This window comes from Electrophorus electricus, chromosome 1 (assembly GCF_041902795.1).
Source record: "Electrophorus electricus isolate QZ-2024a chromosome 1, ASM4190279v1, whole genome shotgun sequence".
Classification (NCBI taxonomy): Eukaryota; Metazoa; Chordata; class Actinopteri; order Gymnotiformes; family Gymnotidae; genus Electrophorus; species Electrophorus electricus.
Window position 1 is genome coordinate 30,502,133 of NC_137497.1, and position 20,582 is coordinate 30,522,714.

Below are 20,582 nucleotides of genomic sequence, written 5' to 3' on the forward strand. Positions count from 1 at the left end.
TCTATCATAGTATAGTGACAAATCTTGAAAAAGATCAATATTATATGCTTTGCTGTGTTGCATCAAAAGAAAAAAAATAATTAAATGAGAACAGGCTTTATCATCTGAACAACAACCAGTCCGTATGTATCTCAGAAATATCACAGCTGCTATTCTGAAGGATGAATGAGGGAGCTTTAACAAGGACAGTCTTTACCACGCTCCAGGTTTAAGCTATTTCTAAATGAACCAGGGCAACTCCAATAGGAATCGATGGACTGCAGAAGTACATGAGCACTAGGGAGATGCAAAGAGGTAAATAACAATGGCAATAATAAAGCAAGCAGCAGAATCTGCGAAATGGGCTTAAAAGCTTCTCCGTGGGCTCCTGCTTTTAAGGAGCTGGAGAGGTCCATCGAACCACCAAAGATGGCATTCTAAGCCCACTGCACTACACCACCACAGATGGATTTCTCTTTCCTCCCTTCATAGCACTCTCTCTCTCTCTCTCTCTCTCTCTCTCTCTCTCTCTCTCTCTCTCTCTCTCTCTCTCTCTCTGTCTCTCACACTCACACTCTGGGTGGGTATCTGAGCTTTCTGCCTCTGATGAATTCAGAGAGAGCAAAGGAGAGAGGAAATCCTGAACTAACACTCTCCTGAATTCAGCTCCAGCCAGGAATTATGGTCAGGGCACTATGACCTCACACCCATGTGTATGGTCACTCAGAGAGGTGGGGGTGGGGCTCGGCATTTATCTCTACAGAAGGCCGAGGTTCCATGATCTCTTGACATGGCGACATTCAGACTACCCTGAAGCTTTTTTATGAGAACAATGGCCGGAATATCTCTTACTGCCTGTTTTTATTGAGAAGCCAGGAAGAAACATTTTTCAGCATGATTTTTATCGCCCACTCATTATTGTGGCTTAGGAGCCAAATATCTACACTAAGTTACCAAATATCTACACTAAGTTAAAATATGGAGATGGTACCTAATGCAAATTAAAGGCAGCAGTTAAACTGACATAGACATTTCTGATAAAAAGTGTTTTTTTTTTGTTTGTTTTTTTAATTTAAGGTCTTTGACAGCTATGTGCATAATTTTTGGGACATCTTCATGTTTGGCCTTGGTTTGGTTCATCAAGTTCTCCTAGTGATAAAGCCAAGCAGCTTTTATCTCTATATGTCTGTTTGTCTCTCTCTCCCTGTCTCTCTCTCCCTCTCCCTCTGTCTCCCTCTTCTGATCCTTCACTTCCTCCCTGTTTGTTCACTCCAGCAGGTGGTGGCCTTGTTCTCAATCCCATCCACCTGCAGCTAGCCTGCTGCCGGTATGTTCTCCCTTCCCTTCACTATGGCCCCACATCACATCTGCCCGCTCTGTTCGCGTCCTGGAGGTGTCTGATGACCACCGCGCCCTCTCTCCCTCCCCACCCCTGCCTCTCCCACCCCCACTAGCTAATGGATTCCCTTGCCCCGCTCCTCCCTCTCTCCACCTCTGAATAGGAGGCAGTGAGGGGAGGAGAAGAGAGGAGAGGGGAAGAGAGGAGAGGAGAGGAGGCAGCAATCCACTGCTCCCCTGGGCCCCTACCTCACTACTGCTCCAGCAGCTCAATATCTCAGCCCCAGCCCAGAGCACACAACCCAGAGAGCCTTGGCCAAGAACGAAACGTGCTGCCGTGGCTCCAGCTATCCAGATCGCCAGCATCACTGCCTGGAGGAGGTTCTGGACAGAGCTGACCTCAGGTTAAGCTCACCATGGCGGAGAGTGCCACACGGTCAGCGGCCCTGGCCCTGGCCCTGGCTCTGGCGCTCACCCTGGTTGGGCCAGTTCTGAGCGGCTGCCCGGCTGCGTGTCGCTGCTTCTTTGCCATGCTACAATGCCTGGAGACAGACGGCATCACCAGCATCCCGGCGCTGGCACCGCAGGAAAGCGAAAACGTCACGGATATGTGAGTCTGGCTCAGTCTCTGTGCATGGAGGGGGAAATTGTCCATGGACCTTTCAGTGACTTATAGGGTTTGCCAGAGGGGTGCTGCTTATGAGGTTAGTAGGGTCAGAGGCTCAGATCAAGTTCTTTACTTCAGAGCTCTTGGCTGCTGTGAAACATGGAATGTATGGTTTGCTGATTTACTTGGTACATGGCAAGCATCTCTTGCTTGAAAATTCTGCATGGAGCAAATACAAATGATGAGTAAAAGTCCAGGTGACTGGACTATTGGTTATTTAGGGGGGTCAGACCCAAACTCACAAATGGAATCCATACATTACAGAGAGCTGTACATTTAAACATGTTTGTATGGTGCTGGTGCAAATGCCATGAACATTCTGCAGTCAGTGACTCCAGTCAGTGGATGGATACAATGAATACATTACCTTATTTCATGGAGTCAACTGAAACACTTAAAGACTGAAAGAATAGTGGTGTGGCATAACAGTTATATTCTGAATGTGTGCATCATCAGTGAATGAAAGTTATGGAACACATAAACTTTGCCAAGATATAGCAGTAAACTGCTCATTCAGCTTTGGTTAGATCATCAATTATGATTGGTTTTGATTCTAACCAATTAAATAGAAATATTAATTAGAGAAGAGAAAGTGGGAAGATTGGACCAGTAATTGCTTTAATTTAAGGGGCTTGAAAAGAAACACCAACCAGTAACCAAGGCATCCCAGATATTAGCTGAGTTTGCTAACATTGAGTAATGCTAAACAGTCATGAGAGCTGGACTTATCTAGCCTTATCTAGGACTTATCACACGAGTTGTGTGACAGCCCGTGCTGTCTTACTGACTTGTATACAGTATTCTTCAGTATTCAGCATCTGTAAAATGTCACAGGAGTTATATTCAAAGATCATCTTCATCAGTTTTGAAGGGCATGCCAGGTTAAACAGGTGTAAGGCTATGGATACAGTGTTTTAGAAACACTGGGAATTTGAAAATAATTTTAATCACAGAAAATACTTGAACATCATTGGCTTAGAACAACTCAAAGGTTTGAGGAAATTTCTGAACAATGTGAGTTTAAAGAGTTACTTCCTGTCCAACCTTGATAGTGTTTTCCTGTTCATCCTAGGCTCTCAAGCATAGGACTGAACATCTCAGATGACAAACATACTCTTCAAACAGGGTCTAAAAGCCCTCCTCCTATGAGTAATACAGTTATATACATATCTACTGTGTGCCCCTCCCATACTGATGTATGCCACATTTGCTCAGAACAGGAGCAATTAAGTCTCCCTTACTTCAAATATCCAATGTGGTAAAAAACTCAGATAACAAGCCATCTCTTCTACTCTCTCTCTCTCTCTCTCTCTCTCTCTCTCTCTCTCTCTCTCTCTCTCTCTCTCTCTCTGTTTTTTTCTCTCTATCCCTCTCTTCTTCTCTCTCTATGAGAGACCTCAGGCAAAAGCTCTCCACATAACGTTTTCTCAGTACACCTCCCGGGTTCACCGAACTCTAAAAGAGAAGCGATATTTGCTCTGACTACTCCAATCAATAACCCTGAATTCTCTTTCATGTTATATTTATGCAGAACATTTGTACCCTTGAAATGACAACGATTCATGGTTTTTAGAAAGTTAAAAATGGCACAGTACAAAAAAAGGCACATAGCTTCTACTGGGAAGAAAAGCAAAGGGCCATTACCTCCATAGCAGCAGCAGAAATTCATCATGCATCATGTTATCAATTCAATTCTGTGAATTGGCAACAAATGCCCAGCTGAGAACAATAGATGAAATATTACCCACTTGGCTCAATCAAATAAGCAAGGGCGTTTCAAGATCCTCATCCCACCTCCCTTGTAATTACATTACTGCCCTATGGCTCAATCACACACAAATAAATATCTGTTTTTGTATTCTGGACTGCATGGCTTAGTAGAGCTACCTTACCATGAAACACCAGTTAGGCTTAACGGAATGCAGTCGTGCTCTGTGAGTTTTTTCATGTCGCATTTATTGGACAAGATTACTTTTGAAGGATATGAATAATTGAATGATCAGTGTGATCATTTGAAGGGATTTGACTGGACTACAAAAGAGAGAATCGTGATCGTGATGTTGCACCCAGGCAAAGTGCTGCACTGGCCTTCACAGTGTGAATAAATATGGCTAAATCTTTTTCACAAGCACATTGATTTTGAATGTATATTTAAAAATGAACATATGACAAAGAACTCCAACTGTATGGAGCAAAATAGAAAATAAGTTACAAAGCAGCTTAGAAAAGAAATGGATTTATCCTCGCAATGCTTTGGAAAATGCTTTGTAGATTTAGTTTTGTGTCTGTATGTCTAGGTTATGTGCTTTATCAGTTTGGAGTGCTCTCTAAAATGCACTGATTAGCTTGCTAATGTGTAATATGTAAAAATACCCATTTGATTTTCCAGTACGAGCTATAGGAGCTACTATTTTCATAAGACTATTTAATTCATTGAAAAGTATCATATTAAGGCCTGAGGGAATGTAATACCTACCTGAACTATGTATACTGCAGTTATTGATGCACTGTTTTGCAATAGCTTCATTCATTCATTGATTGATCAACACCTCCCTTGAATCCTAAACTCTTCTTTTAATGGTGGGTTAAGTTGATGAAAATACTGAGGGAAATGCTCTTTGTCTTTGGTTAACCAGTTACATCGAGAACCAGCCAAACCTAGAGAATATCACAGACATAGACCTTGCCAACTACAGGGAACTGAAGAACCTGTGAGTACCTGAACGCTTCTTCACACTGCTATTACTGGTTTATGCACCTTAGTGAGAGAACATTTGTGTATCTAACACTACACTGGAATTGAAGTTCAGGAAAACAGCTAAATGCCCTTGAATATACAGTGTTGGAAGCAGTAAAAACACTAAATTTTGTTTGGATAAAATGTTAGTTAAAGGAATACTTCAGCAATCACTGAAACTGGAAAAGTAGGGCATGAAAGCCAGCTAGCATCATTTCAAACTTTCCCTTTAAAGTTTCTTGTGACTGGTTGAGTCATGGGTCTATTTGACTTGTGCAATTATGCCTAAACAGACTAATCCAATGTATGTCTATGTATAAAGATATGATCAGTTGACTGGCCACCACACCATGTATGATTTCCTTGTTTGTTTGTGTGTGTGTGTGTGTGTGTGTGTGTGTGTTGTGTGTGTGTGTGTGTGTGTGTGTGTGTGTGTGTGTGTGTGTGTGTGTGTGTGTGTGTGTGCGTACGTGCATGCATGCATGTGTGTGTGTTTTTCTTTCTAGCACAGTCACAGAATGTGGCTTGGTGTTCATCTCTGATAATGCCTTCCAGCATAACTATAAGCTCCAATATGTGTAAGTGGTTTCTTATTTTCCCAAAGGAAGACCTATCTTCTAGAACCTGTTATGTTTCCACTGTTTGCAACTGTCATTTGCTGCTTTTGAACAGAAATGCTGACTTCTTGTTAGCCCCTTGGATCAGGTGACAAAACTACACTTGACTATATATATATATACATAGAATATAATACCAAGAATGTCATTTTGCCCAACATTAAAGTTTTGTAATTGTGTGGATTATCCAATCTCAATAAGACCTCCTAGCCTAAGGAATGAAAATAATTAAATTGGATTCCAAACAGATAATATTTTTTAAAAGCTATTATTTCTAAGACCAATGCTAATTACTAACACAAATGTACAATCATAAGACCATGTTGCAGCAAATATAAAATATGCAGCCATTTACTCTTGGATAGTACACCAAAAACTATTCAATTTCACTAGAAAACCAGGGCTAGAAATTTGAACCATATTTCTTTATAGAGCATGGGTCAACCTGCTATTGACACACATGTAAACAAAGGCAGATCCATTTTGGCTGTAAAGCATCCACAGGTAGTTGACTCTTATCACCCATATCTTGTAGTCTCTAGCCCCCTGCCCTGTATGACATGCTCGGGGCTACTGATCAGGGTGATAGCGGTGAGGGTGGGTAGTGACTCGGGATATGGTCTCCCCCTGACGAAACCAGAGACGGCATCCAGAAGTCACCTTTTACTTGCTCGCTTTGGCTTCTTATTGACAGCTGATGCATAATAAATACACTCCACTAAGGGTCCATTATGACTTAATCAATATTTCACTGAGCAATGTGTAGGGGGAGCAGATGTGTCTCTAAAATCAGGAGCATCGCTCTGGCAGGGTTGGGGGGTGGGGCGTGACTTGCTGGCTCTGGTTGGGTGGTTGGGTACTGGGGGGTATATGAAAATGCAGAATTCTGTTAAGAGTCTGAGAGACTGAGATTGTAAGGAGATGTGTATGGTATTATTTCCCTGATCTCCTTTAATTTTTGCAGTGTTAATGGTCTCTTCTTAAGACCTCACTAGTCCCCCCTACATCCAGTATTTGGTGGCAGCTGCTGTCCCCAACCACGGCACTGAAGAGGAACTAACCCTGTAATAGATAGGCCCTGATGGCTAAACCATCTGACATGAACTTTTCAGAAGTAGCAAAACAAATATTTGAAACCCCACTGGCCCCCATTAGCCCTGCCACAGTAAATCGGTATCCATGGCATGTGGTCCCCCCCCCTCCAGCCCTGCACCACCATCCCCATCAGCTCCATCCTCTTCTCAGCGCCAAAGTCTTAATTTTCATCTGCCAAGCCCCTGCCATTTGATGACCACATAGAGAATGAGTAACAAATCAAAGAAGACCAAGCAATCAAAAATCAGAACAATTTAGTGTAACACTATAAGGTTCTTGGGCAGCTATGTACAAAACTAGCAATGAGTGAATCCCCTCTAGTAATAAAAGTGATTTTGTGTGGCAGTATGTTTACTTTTTAAGAGTAAACCATTCTGGACGCTTGGTTGCTGTCATAGGTTTGACTTCAGGGCTGTAGGACACAAACTGTTCCATGCAGCTGATTAAAAGCAGCCACTGTCCAAGTCACAGTGGCTAATTCACTAATGTGCCATATACCAAAATGCATGCCAAATGAAGGATATGAATCACTTGCCTTCATCTTAAATTGAACGTGTATTGCAGCTCTGTCTTTAGTCCAGTTTGAACAATATGTGGTCATACCATGAATTTTTACAGCATTAATCTCTGTATCACAGTATTAATTGTAACTGGGACCTTTATTAAATAATTTCCCAGAAATAAGACCTTAGATTTTGGTGGCTGCTTTAATATCACAAATGTTTCTCTTGTCTCACTCTTTCCCCATGGTATGACAACGCACAGGAACCTGGCCACAAACTCACTGCTGCACATTGGCTGGAGAGTGTTTCACTCCTTGTCCATACTCAGCCTGTGAGTGAGACCACACCACATCACTGCCACACTGCCACTACCAGGATCTGAAGACACTCTGAAAATTTGCCTTCTGCATGGTACAAGGAAAGGTTCACCAAATGTTCAAAATGTCATCATTACTGGCCTAGTTTCAACAAATTTATCTTGGAATAATTAAAATGGATAGTGCCAAGGAATTTGTTAGCAATGTGATAGTCAAATGTTAAAACTGTTAAAGCTGTGTTAAGTAGGGTGGTAACCATGCATCATTTTGAGAAATTGGTGAAACTTTCCTTTGAGAACGTTCCAGTTACTCAGCCATTCAAAATTTCATTGGGTAAACAAATATGGTTTTACCTTTGGCTGCTACATTGGGAAACTGGGGTTTCAGCCACCAACTCATCAGTGAACTGACAACTTGAAATCCCATTATAAGTAAATTAATTAAGGTTAATTAATTTTAAATAGACTTTCATAACTTTCATTCAAAAATGAAAACATTTAAGAAACATTTTAGTTCACCTACTGTTTACCTTTTTGACCTCTTGAACACAAAATAAAGTCACAAATGGTTCTCTTTCCCAGAGTTCTGCGGGAAAACCCCCTCGCTTGCTCGTGCGATATCTATTGGCTGCAGCAGTGGCAAAGATTAAGGCGGGGGGACATTGACAGCCAGCAGAGCTGCATATATGATGGCAGCAGCATTCAGCTCGACAGCTTTGCAATGGAGAACTGCAGTAAGTGCACACATTAGGCGGAAAACCTGCCATACAATGACCAGCAATCTCGGAAAAGTGCCGTATACATTGGCAATTCCAGTGTACCTGCACAGGCTTGCTGTTTGTAGGGTGATTTACAGATGTTCTCCACTAAGTGCCTCCCTGTTGCTCAGGTGCTCCTGAAGTCAGCATCAATGCACCCAGACTAACCATTAGGGAGGGGGGAAACCTGACGTTTGAGTGCCAGGTGACTGGTGTACCTGTGCCCAGTATCAGATGGAGAACAGAGCAGCTTCAGTCCAACTGGACCCTGCAGGTACTGTGCAGCATTACTTACATAGCCAGGCAGAGGGAGAGAGAATATGAGAGGGAGTGGGGGAGAGTAATAAACTCCTCAACAAGGATCTTTAATTCTTAAAAGATAGTACATCTGATGTTACTTGCAATGGAGAATGTTGCAGTGATTCATTAACTCTAGAAATTCCAATTGAGGCCTGCCCTTGCAATGAACAATCATATATCAGCCATTTCCCCTTTTTGTGAAATCAGTTATTTTAGTTTTGATTTTGAACTTTTACATTACAATTACATGAAAATGCTAAATATGCTTTATATAGACTTACCTTACTTCATTCATGTGGGCATTTAAAAATAAAATTTGCAATAATGCTTTATATTATTGTTTTTATTTTGTAGAATGCATAAGAACAGTATATGGATATGTATGGTTGCAAGGGATAGCATTATTCTGCAATAGCAGAATGCAATAATGCAACAGCATTATTCTGCAAATGGTTCAGTGCTGCTACATGTCTAAAGTGTGTGTGTACATGTACATATGTAGAGGGGGATCTGGGGCTCCACCCTCGAGCTGGTGCTACACCTCTGGAACGTATCATCAGGGGACAATCTGCACAACCTCACCTGTGAGGCAGAGAACCGTGCTGGCCCAGGAGAGGCCATGGTTCAGCTCAACATTGAGTGTGAGTCTGTATTACCATACATGTCACTGTGCTCAGTTTATAACACTGAATAGAAAGTTAGCCAGACTCAGCATCATCACATTTGAGGAAGTGATAACTGATATTTAAACTGCACCATTTAAATAAGACATGATATACAGCACTATAAGCGCAATGGGCACAGCTTAGGTTTTGTTTTTGCCTTCTTTTGCAGTATGAACAATATTTACAACTGAAATGATCATTGTTTACATTGTTTATCACCTCCACTTTTGAAAAGAGAAAGACAGTGCTTGACATCAGACAAATATATGACCAACAGGGGAATGATAATGACTGTCAGGAAAATGGGATGATAACTGTCATCAGATCTTATTTGCTCTCTGCTAATGGACTTCTCTCCCCCGTAGTCCGGAAACACAATTGTAAGGATTGATTAGCAGACGGTAAGTGTGTTAGCTGCAAATCCATCAGAATAGCCTCAGTGGTGGACAGAGTCTCATTAATGACCTCTGCTTAATTACTCCCCAAAACCAAAATGGTGCTTACAGTGGTCTATACACAGCACTGAAGACTATGGCTTGATGGCACAGTGCCAGGATAACATAAACAGTGAAATACATATTTTTAAATTTCGTTTTTCACTTGGACTGAACATCATATTACTAATATAAGTATTTTAGTAGTCTGAACTATGGTAGCTGCAGCTACCCCGATGATTTAGGCGTCAAAGTCCAATTACACAACCCCCTTTTAACAACAACTGGTTTAATTGGCAACGAAGGTGCCTGGCAGTTTAATTCCATCTCTCATCCTAACCAGTGACGAAAGCATGCAATTATTTAATTATTTTGACTCCTGTACTTACTGGAGTTCGTGGGCAATTGAAGAACCTGATGAACTACTAACATAACGACTGGGAACATCATCAGGAGCTATCTCTGGAGTACAACACACAAAGCACTTTCTGGAGGCAGGGTCATGGGTTAAGAGCGGCAAAATGGCTATAGACGATTGGCCAGGCTGTGCACATCAGCATGTTCCTCGCAGCTAAAGAAACTGTTTCCTGTGCTCTACGTCTGCCAGGCATCCAGGTGCTTCTTGTGGTTGGGTCCCCTAAACAGGATGGGATTTATTATTCATGCCAGGTCAACAAGTTTATTGTGAAGATGGAACCCATTGATTCACTGGAAAATTATGACACGACCCCTGAGCAAGCTTCTGGCTGTTTACTTTCCTGATTTAGCTTCAAATGCTTATGGGGCAAAGAGACACATCTAAAATCTACATTTTGCTTCCTGGCTTTGTTTAGAGGTCCAGGATACAGCATGCCATGAGTGAAAAGATGCAGTACAACTTTAGAGATTCAGTACAGGTCCTCCAACAGCACTTCCACATAATGGAACAGAATACTACAGAACAAAAAGTGTTTTAAACTTTTAATACATGAGCCTGACAAACTAGGTGGATAGTTTGGGTTCAGAAAATATAACTCTGCCCTAACAATTTGTTCCAACTTTTTGAACTTGTTCATCTCTCTGCAGAAGTAAAGTCAGGGTAAAACTTTGCAACCATTGTGAGCCCACTCAGAGCTAAAATAAGCTCCTGTGCAATTTGGAGGTATTAATCGTAATTCCTCTGCTTGCAAAGCCAATCTTTTTGCATTCAGCACAGTCTTGCTTCTGTTCTAATTGCATGAGTTAAGAGGAAATGATGATGTCTGTTTCACTCTGTGTCCAGTCCCCGTGAGGATCCTGTTCTTGAGGGAGGCAGAGCCGCAGCACCACTGGTGCTTCCCGTTTGCAGTGGATGGCAACCCAGCACCAACCATCCGTTGGCTGTACAATGACACACCGCTCAAAGAGACCATGTACACATACACACAGCTGATCCCAGACTCAGACGACGGCTCCGTGCAGCACGGCTGCCTGTTCCTCAACAAGCCGACGCACATGAACAATGGCCGCTATACACTCATTGTGGAGAACAAGCTAGGCTGGGACAGGGCAACAGCCAATGGCAAGTTCATGGACAACCCTTTTGACCCCCTTGACCCAGAAGGGGTCATCCCTGGTGAGTTACGTACATTGGAGACCAGTGGATAAATGCCATAAAGTCTTTTTCTTCAAGTAGATACTCCAGATACTGTCACCTTTCAAACTGAAAGTCCAAACTTTCTGTTTGGACAGCATTTTCAAGTAAATTTCGAATATATATATATATATATATATATATATATATATATATATATATATATATATATATATATATATATATATATATATATCAGAAAAACTACAAGTAAAAAAGTGTAAATCCATTTTTTTACTTTCTTAATGTAGTTGCCAAAAACAAATCAACTACTTAGAAAACACTGATTCTTGAATAGTGCCACAGTGCCTGTGCTTTTATAACTTTTCAACCACGTTAGATCTTAACTATTTTTGAAGCCACAGAATGCATTAAACTTCCAGCACCTTAATTGTCTATAAGTGAGGATACTGATTACTTAATGATTTTTTTTTCTCTCCCAAACACTGGCTAGTCTTAACCAACCTCCCAAGTAAGTCATTTATATTCATCCCCAATTAAATTATTCACTACTTCATAATATTGCACGTTATATTTAAAGCTCTCATATCAGAAGTGTATGTTAAGAGTCTCTTCATCTTTAATGCAATTTGGACACCTCGAATAATAAAGTGTGCCTATAGTCACTTTTATCTTGATGACTAACAAAAAACTTTTATATTCTAGCACCTGCTACCAACCAGTCAATAGGTGATGTCACAGAAAAGCTGGAAAGCAGGTTGTTTGGGGTAAGAGAATGATGGGAACTGACTCTGGCAGATCGATAATGGTCCCTCCATGATTGGGCGTCGGCACTGGCTTATGTTTCTGTTTGCAGGTGTCGGTTGCCGTAGGCCTCGCCGTTTTTGCTTGCACATTCCTCCTCATCATGGTGCTGGTCATCAATAAATGCGGGCAGCACTCCAAGTTTGGCATCCATCGTAAGTCTCAAAAGCACTCTAACGCTGAACTTCAATATGTACCGGGAGAGGGGTTTGACATTGAGTACAATCCCTAGCTAAGGTCCAGATTTATTGGAGGCTTTGATACAGGTATAGATGCTTGAGGTTTCAGTAATGCAATCATCTGTCATATAGGACTATCAAATAGGCCTAAAAACTTGCAATTGCAGGGTCAAGAAGTGGATAGAGACAGCTGCACACCCAATCTCACATTCACATTAAAAAAAAAGCTCGGAAACAGGGAAGCCCGATAAAAGGCTCCTGCCAGAGTACTCTGGAGGGTGAGCTCTGTGGCTGGCCATCGTTCTACTTTCAAGAAACATCCACGGGAGGTGGTGATATATGGTTTCCACTGGGGCTGCAGCTCTGCCCACTGTCAGCCTAACAGCCCGGCGAGCTGCTGCCAGGTCTTAATTACAGTTTGCAAAAAGTGAGAAGTGCAAGGGGCCGCGCCTGAGGCCATTAGAGAGGAGTGACGGAGCCAAGGCTTTTCAGAGCTCACCCTGCTACCAGAGTGGCTGAATTGGCCTGATTAGCCCCCTCCTTTCCCTCCAAAACCTCCCTACTCCCCCTGTGTTCCTGCTCCACCTACACAGCATCCTAGGAGCCCTACTGCCCTTGTGGCTAGAGCTGTTTCCTTGGTTTGGGGAGGAACCGTGGGCAGCTCTAATGACGTTTTGTTATCATCTTGCTGATAAGATTTTAAGAAGCATATTGAGCAGTAGTATATACTTGGAATAGTTATTATTATTATTAATAATAACAGTAATAATAATAATAATTTTATATATCTTTTAATGGATATATAAATCATTTAAGGAATTTAACGGCTTTGTAGAATATAGTTGTAAAACCAGATAAAATTAACAATATCTTTAAATTCATAGTTATAGTAATTACTGCTTATGTTGGTAGAATTTAAATTAACAATGCACAGGTGCCATGCAGACATTGCATAGGTGTAAATTGCATTTTAGTACCAGACAAACCAAAGCTTTCCTGCTCCTCTCTATATCAACAACAGGGTCATCAGTTCTAGGTACAGAAGACGACCTTGCCGTCTCGCTCCGCTTCATGAACTTTGGTGCAAGTCCTCCCTCCTCTGATGAAGGCACATTAGATTCTGGGATCTCCAGCTTTGTTGAGAACCCTCAGTACTTCTGCGGCATCATCAAAGACAAGGACATGTGTGAGTGGGATGGACAGCAACACAAAAAAGAATTTTAACTCTAATCAGGACACCCTTTCCCAATGACATTGCTGCACCATGATCATCACATGATGTGTAGAGCAAATTTGACCCACTCCGATTGCTAAAATACAGTGCTTCTGGGAAATAAGTATAAGAAATGCTATGTATAGAAATGTGATTGAAATGTGTAAATTTAAGTGCACACATTTGAGACATTCATTATTAAATCACCTTTTGTGATGGTGTAACATTGTTATAATGATTTGCTATGGCCATTTTAGGTGTGCAGCACATTAAGAGACAAGACATCATGCTGAAGTGGGAATTGGGAGAAGGAGCTTTCGGCAAGGTGTACCTGGCAGAGTGTGCCAACCTCTGTCCTGACACTGACAAGATGCTTGTGGCCATTAAGGTAGAGTCCAAGTACAATCCATTCTACCAATGAAAGAACATTTCACTACCAACCAACCCAATCCCCAAGCACTCCACATATTTATTTGTTTCCACTAATTCACCTTCCAACACATCAACACACCAAGAGCCCTTGATTACCTGGCTCATATGCAGCTGGAGCAGAACAAAATCCTAGTTTGGAGTGGTTGCCCCAAAGGACTAGATTGAGAACCTCTGTGACATAATCCCTATGCTGAAATAAGAGAGTTTACACTGTACTTCATGTCTAGACACTGAAGGACGCCAATGAGTCAACACGCCAGGACTTCCAACGGGAGGCCGAGCTCCTCACCGTGCTCCAGCATGAGCACATTGTTCGATTCTATGGTGTGTGCACGGATGGAGAGCCTCTTGCCATGGTGTTCGAATACATGAGGCATGGTGACCTCAACCGCTTCCTCAGGTCAGCACGGTGGATTTTGGTCATGTGGAAAAATTGCCACAAGGGTCTTGGGTGGCCGCAAAATAACATGAAGCTTCATTTGAATGCAAAAGCCATACAGACATTACAAGATGTCCAAGTCAACTGGACATAAATTGCTTCTTCAGTTCAATGCAGTGGTTTAATGGTCACTTCACCTTAACAAGCACACAGGACAGCAATGTGGGAAAGTGGTTAGGCAAGGGCAAGAAGCTTAATGTTGCAAAGTGTACCCATGAAATGATGTGAGGGTTTTTTTTTTTAATGCTCTTGCTATTTTAAGGGATTAAAGCAGAGGGCTCAGTCCTTTTACTTTTGTCTGTGGCTGATCCTGACAGACAGTGCACAATATTCTTTCGCCAATTTCACTGGCCTTCTGCGCCGAACAAAATTGGCACTAAGCCTATAGAATATAAAGCCATTAGTGAGTGCTCTAATGGACTTGAAGTACTGTAGATGATTAGTTAAAGCAGACAATACCTCCATCAAGAAGCATGTCAAAAGAAGTTCTTAGGATAGTGTATTAAAATATATCTGTATTGTGTCGGCCCCACTCACAGATTTTCACCAGAGCAAAGAATTTAGGATGGGGTACAATTTAGAGATGATAAGAAATGACCATTAATCTGCACCATTAGAAATGACCATTAATCCATAATTTCTTAGATTTAACTGTACATTACATTTCATACCAGCTAGTTTCCACAAATCTCTAAAGAACTGCAAAGCTGTTGCTCCAAAGGTTCCTAGTCCAAAGCTGGAACCCTGTAGTAAGGCTATGCATGGAAAAGTCCTGACCCAGCTAAGCAGCGTTTATCTCTTCGACATGATGAAAAGTTCCCTGAACTATGAGCCTGTTGGAAGGCCATATGTCCAGCACAGAGGAGTCTCAGTGACTTACCCCGTGCACCAGGAGCCGTTTTGCCAGGTGGCAGTGGGGCCAGACTGGGAGTGGGGGACAGTGCGCGCCGCTGGGGAGGTGGAAATCACATTTCGAGGAGACAGTCCATGGATATAGTCTCCAGTCTGAGCAGCAGCTGCTGTTCTCCTGCCACCTGCTTGATAAACTAATAGTAATAACACAGGGAACCTCTGAGCAGCATGGAAAAGGCCAGTCAGTGACACAGTGGAAAGGCGCAAATATTAGGATGAATGGAAACCAGGGGCCTTACTCACTGGAGTCTGAGACGCATGACAAGGGCGACTTTATATAATATTAGAGGAGCAAGTCCAAGATGGAATTTGTTTGAAAGAGCTGTTTTACTTTGCATACTTGATGGATTGATGTATGTAAATAGGCTACCAGAAGTTGCATGCATGGTCATGGTGGTGATGGATCTGTGGAGTGCTTCCAGGCTTAACTGACACGTTTTAAGTATCCTCTTCTCAGTGGCATGTTGTGATTAAGGCTTGATACATGAACCAATCCCCAAATATATAGCACAATCCCTAAAACAGGATAATGGAAATTTATGTACAGCACATCATACTGTAATGTAAGGGTACTTACAGTTAACATTCCTTGAAAGAGGAACTACTTCAGATGTCCCACCCTCTCTCTACCTAGGAGTCATGTGTGAAAATAGTGGCCACTCATTGGTCAATTGCATGCAATTAGAAGACAAGGATGAACTTGGAACTTGGAATTTCAAAGCCTTTTGGGCCAGCTAAACTCTGTGTTCCTTGTGTAGGGCTCATGGTCCTGATGCCCGGATCCTGGACGAGGTGAAGTTGCCATCCGCAGGGCAGCTGACACTGCAACAAATGCTCCAAATAGCTGCACAGATCGCCTCAGGCATGGTGTACCTGGCCTCGCTGCATTTTGTGCACAGGGACCTGGCCACCAGAAACTGCTTGGTCGGGGAGGGTCTCGTTGTGAAGATAGGAGACTTCGGCATGTCAAGAGATATATATAGCACTGATTACTACAGGGTGCGCTTCAGTTCAGAAGTCTTTGCTGTCTATGTGAGAGAATGTAGGTGAATGTGGGTGAATCTGGTACGTCTTGTGAGTATATGGCTTCAAATTTCCTTGTGGATGGTGTTTAATGCTGTCTCTTTTGCTCTGCCTCATGTCTATCTCCTGCTCTCCCTAACTCCATCCTAGGTTGGAGGCAGAACCATGTTACCTATTCGTTGGATGCCACCTGAAAGCATCATGTACAGAAAGTTCACCACAGAGAGTGATATATGGAGCTTTGGTGTTGTGCTCTGGGAGATTTTCACTTATGGCAAACAGCCGTGGTACCAGCTCTCTAACAGTGAGGTATACCTTCACCTTCTTTCCCTGTACACCCTTCACCATGTCTTGTAATAACCAGAATCATCCTTTCCTTGCTTGTCCAATTTCACAATAATATTATCACAATTAAGGCTTCAACCAATGTCTAGATTTACTGTTACTGACATTGTTGGCCATGCTTTTAGAAAGCCTGCCTCTAGTCTATTTCTTGTCAATTTCATTCATTCCAGATTAATTCAAATCATTCAAATTATTCCAGATTTGCCAACTTGACTCATCTTCACTCTCCTAAATCATAATTTCATGTCAGTATTGTTTAACATTTCTGGAGCGTTTCTCTAGGACTACTAGTACCTCATTGTAAACAAGGGTTTCTTCACAAGGGACAGATAAAAGTTATAGTAGTGAGAACAGTGCAGGACATCTTAGAACCATTTGGAAAAAAGAAACATTTTCAATGCCATTGTTAAAAATATTAGTCTGAGAACAGTAATGATCAAAAAAGATATGCATGTTGTTGCATATTGTGCACAATAGTACAAGAATTTGGATTAGTATGAATATTGATAAAGAGAAGACCATGAAGGTTTGGAATTGCTGAATTTAAAATAGAAAATACACTTTTCTGCTGTTCCTTTTTCTTCTGCGATGTGCATTAGTCTTAAGTGCTTTGCCTGCCTTTGCACAGTATTTCCAAATCCAGTGAATGCAGAATGATTTCTAACACATAACATCACTCTAACAGTGATGTAAGCTATAAACATTACCTTGGAAAGGAATCAGTCTGTGCTCTTACACTTGTGATACAAAGGGATCGATAGATTTGTAGGTACTATGAAAGAGCCAGACCTCTCAGATTAAGGACTGAGAAGTGGACTCTGCTTGTAACCACAACTGCGTCATTATGGAAGAGAAGCCTCTCTTCTTTCAAGCGTAGGGTGGATCACTTTTCCCATCTACTCAATTTTAATCCGATTAGTCCTCATCTTCGCCCTGGGCCGACGTTGCCTAACCTCGTTAACCTAATCCTTGCTGTCTTGTAATGGACAGAGCTAATTATAAGGAGCCTAATTGTAAGGGTCATAGATAGATTACCCATGAGTTTCCATCGGGCCTGGGAAAGGCGCAGAGAATTTCGGCAGGGTCAATGTGAATCTTTGTTAATTCATTGAAGTGATTGATAGCCCACTTCAGCATGATGTAGTGGAGCGCTGACAGTAGCTTACCCTGCCATTCAATTAGGTAGGCAAATGCCTTCAGGGCACTGTCAGGAGCCACTGGCTTTTTAATGGTTGACCAGTGGCCATGGAAACGGAGAGCAGTTATTATCAATCCATGACAAAGATCCATGCTGAAGAAATACTCTGCAATGTTGAATGATAGTAGTTCATTTGAAAGAAAAAACCCATTCATACAAACACTTGCATATTGTTGCAGCATAAGGTGACAAAAGTATTATTTACCTTTACTGCCAGAATAAATTATGATTTAGTGAAGATGAGTTGAGCTTGAAAAAGTGAAATGTTGAACACACAAAAGTGAATTAAATTAAATCATAGGCACTTAAATCTAAGAAAATACCATTATCTTTTCTTCTTTCAACCTTTTAATATTACTACTACATTGCAATCTCTGTACTGCCTTTTATGTAATATGGTCAGTATTTTAGTTATGCATTACTCCATTACTGCTGACTTGCAGTGAGCTGTTTATCTGTTAATGTTCTTAATTAGCTTCACTTTTGGAAGGCATGATTTTATTCAGTATCAACAAAGGAAAAGTTATTTGTGATGACACTGAATTTAAAACACATTCAAAAACCAAATTTGAAAACTGGAGTCACATATAATTTACAGCTTAATCATTAGCCACTCTTCTGTATTTCTCATTCAGCAATCAAAGAATGCTACACCAATGATCACTAACAATGAATTAATGTTAATGAAGATCCAGTTTACATGCTCACTATGCTAGCATACTTTCCTAGTTATCATTGTCTTTTGGGGAGGCAAGGCATTCCTTCAGAAAGTAAACCTGTGGTTCCTCTGCAGGCCATCGAGTGCATCACCCAGGGCCGGGAACTGGAACGCCCACGCACCTGCCCCAAAGAGGTGCACCTGCTTATGCAAGGATGCTGGCACAGGGAGCCTCAGCAGCGGCTCATCATCAAGGACATCTACAGCCGCCTGGTGGCCTTGGTCAAAAACCCTCCGGTCTACCTGGACATCCTGGAGTGAAGCAAGAGCAGAGGTGGAGGAGATATACACCAGAGATGGAGAGGAGTGCAGATGGACTGCAAAAACTGCAGATAAGGACATGCAGGTGTTTGTACAGCTGCCTACAATGACTTCCCTTTGCTAGGAAACACTTGGCTGCATTGCAAAGGGGCATCTGTAAAGTTTTTCTTTTGTTTACTTTAATTTTTTTCCGAAGCAAAGCTTTTGGTGGCACATTTGGACTTCAGCAAAAATGCAGTTTCTTCGAGTATTCAGCAGTTCGGAGAAGTGCAAATTAATTGAGAAATCAAGTCAGCAAAGAGCAAATCCATTGAATCAGGAAACAAAAATCTATTCAGTTGTAGGGACAACCCTTACCTTTACAAGCTGAGAGGATATTCATATTCAGATATTGTGCTTAAATGTAGAAACACAATCATTCTTTTATGTGATGTTTTTTTCCTCTCTAAGGTGTCTTTTCATAGAAAATGGCATAGAAAAATTTACAGTGTTTTACATATTGTGCCAAGTTGATTGCACTATTTGAAACATCACACCTCCTTTGTCTTGCAATTACAAATAATCAGTGCATTGTATACCAATATATTACGAGTGCACTAAACCTGCATGTATTGGACATTCCTTGTTCTTAAACTCCACGATCCCAGCTTTGTGTGTCTATGTAATTACTTCTTTGCAATACATGTCCATGAAGCCCTTCTTTATTTCAACTATAGCATCACTGAAGTTCAGAAAACCAGACAAAGAATCTGTCTTTTTCTGGTTTTCTGAACTTCAGTGATGCTATAGTTGAAATCTGTCTTTGTCTGGAGCAGACAAACAGCTTCTCAACAGGACACTGCATGTGAGTTACGGTGTCAGCTAGATGTTTTTGTACAGAATTGTATTCAGACATATGATTTTTTCTTACCATTTATTTTATATACTCTAATTCAACATTATTGTCTAATTGCTTTATTAAGAGGTTGTGCATTTAAGGATAGTGTACATGTAATGCTAACCATTGCAACAAGATGGTTTTTCAGCAAAATTTTATTTGACAGAAATGTTTTACATTTACAATTAAGACTACCTTTTGCATTATACTCAAATGTAAGTGCTACTGGCAATTTTGCAAATGTTACGTTTCAAATCTGTGTCTAACAGTCACTGATACATAACAGGGCAAAGAATTTACAGTTGAATAGAATACTTTACCCACTACAAGCTAATGTCATTAATAAAGACATAGGGAATGTTAGCACTATACAGAGGATATCATGCTAACCTGTTCCCCCATCTTTTATTAAATTGTTAGCAACATTAGTGTGTTTGAGGCCATTCAGCTCTATTAATTGCAGTGTATCAATAGCAGTAGAGTGATACATTTATGTTGGTTAAAAAGAGTCAAATTGCTTTTAGACCAAAAGAAATTACACAACTTCAATTTCAGTTTGCTCTATCATTTGTAATTATCATCCAGATAAATATTACTGTTTGAATAAAGCTTTCATCATTGGTTCTGTCTTAATGAAATGTTTCATTCAGGGCTGTTTTGGCATCCTTCAAACTAAAGCTTTTGCCTCTGACACATACATAAAAACTATTAATGAATAGATTCACTGAATACTAATTAAACCCTGCTGGTGAATACTGTTCATTGGCAGTTACATGTTCAGTTCTCGTCCCTTTTTTACTAGTACACTGGCAACAGCGCCCCATATTACAGTTTATAAATATTCATAACATAGTTTCAAGAAACAAATATGCCAGGATATATATATATATATATATATATATATATATATATATATATATATATATATATATATATATATATATATATATATATAAAATCTCATTTTTAAACCTCCCATGTATGCGTATAGTACAAAACATGTTGGCATGTCATGTGAAATATGTCTTTGCATATGGATAAATGAGGAGAATTTATTAGGGACTGGAATTGCAGGTTTTTAATTCCAGTGTCTTCAAAACATTGCTTTCAGCTTGACTGCAGTATAGGCCAACATTCTGTATACACTTTGTAATACAACTAGAGAAAAAAAAGGTTCTCTAAACACTAGCACTTTCAGG

At 41.0% G+C, this 20,582-nt stretch overlaps 1 protein-coding gene across 1 annotated transcript; it reads left to right on the plus strand.

Moving 5' to 3' along the window:
• Positions 1-1,517: 1,517 nt before the first annotated feature.
• Positions 1,518-18,643, plus strand: ntrk1 (neurotrophic tyrosine kinase, receptor, type 1). Its single transcript, XM_027001107.3, has 17 exons — positions 1,518-1,927; positions 4,621-4,695; positions 5,228-5,299; positions 7,199-7,267; positions 7,835-7,986; positions 8,142-8,284; positions 8,813-8,951; positions 10,671-11,003; positions 11,476-11,493; positions 11,688-11,749; positions 11,839-11,941; positions 12,987-13,151; positions 13,436-13,566; positions 13,838-14,010; positions 15,720-15,960; positions 16,135-16,293; positions 18,321-18,643. Exons 1-17 carry the CDS (start codon positions 1,734-1,736, stop codon positions 18,504-18,506), a joined length of 2,415 nt encoding a protein of 804 aa, XP_026856908.1. The 5' UTR covers positions 1,518-1,733; the 3' UTR covers positions 18,507-18,643.
• Positions 18,644-20,582: the final 1,939 nt, after the last annotated feature.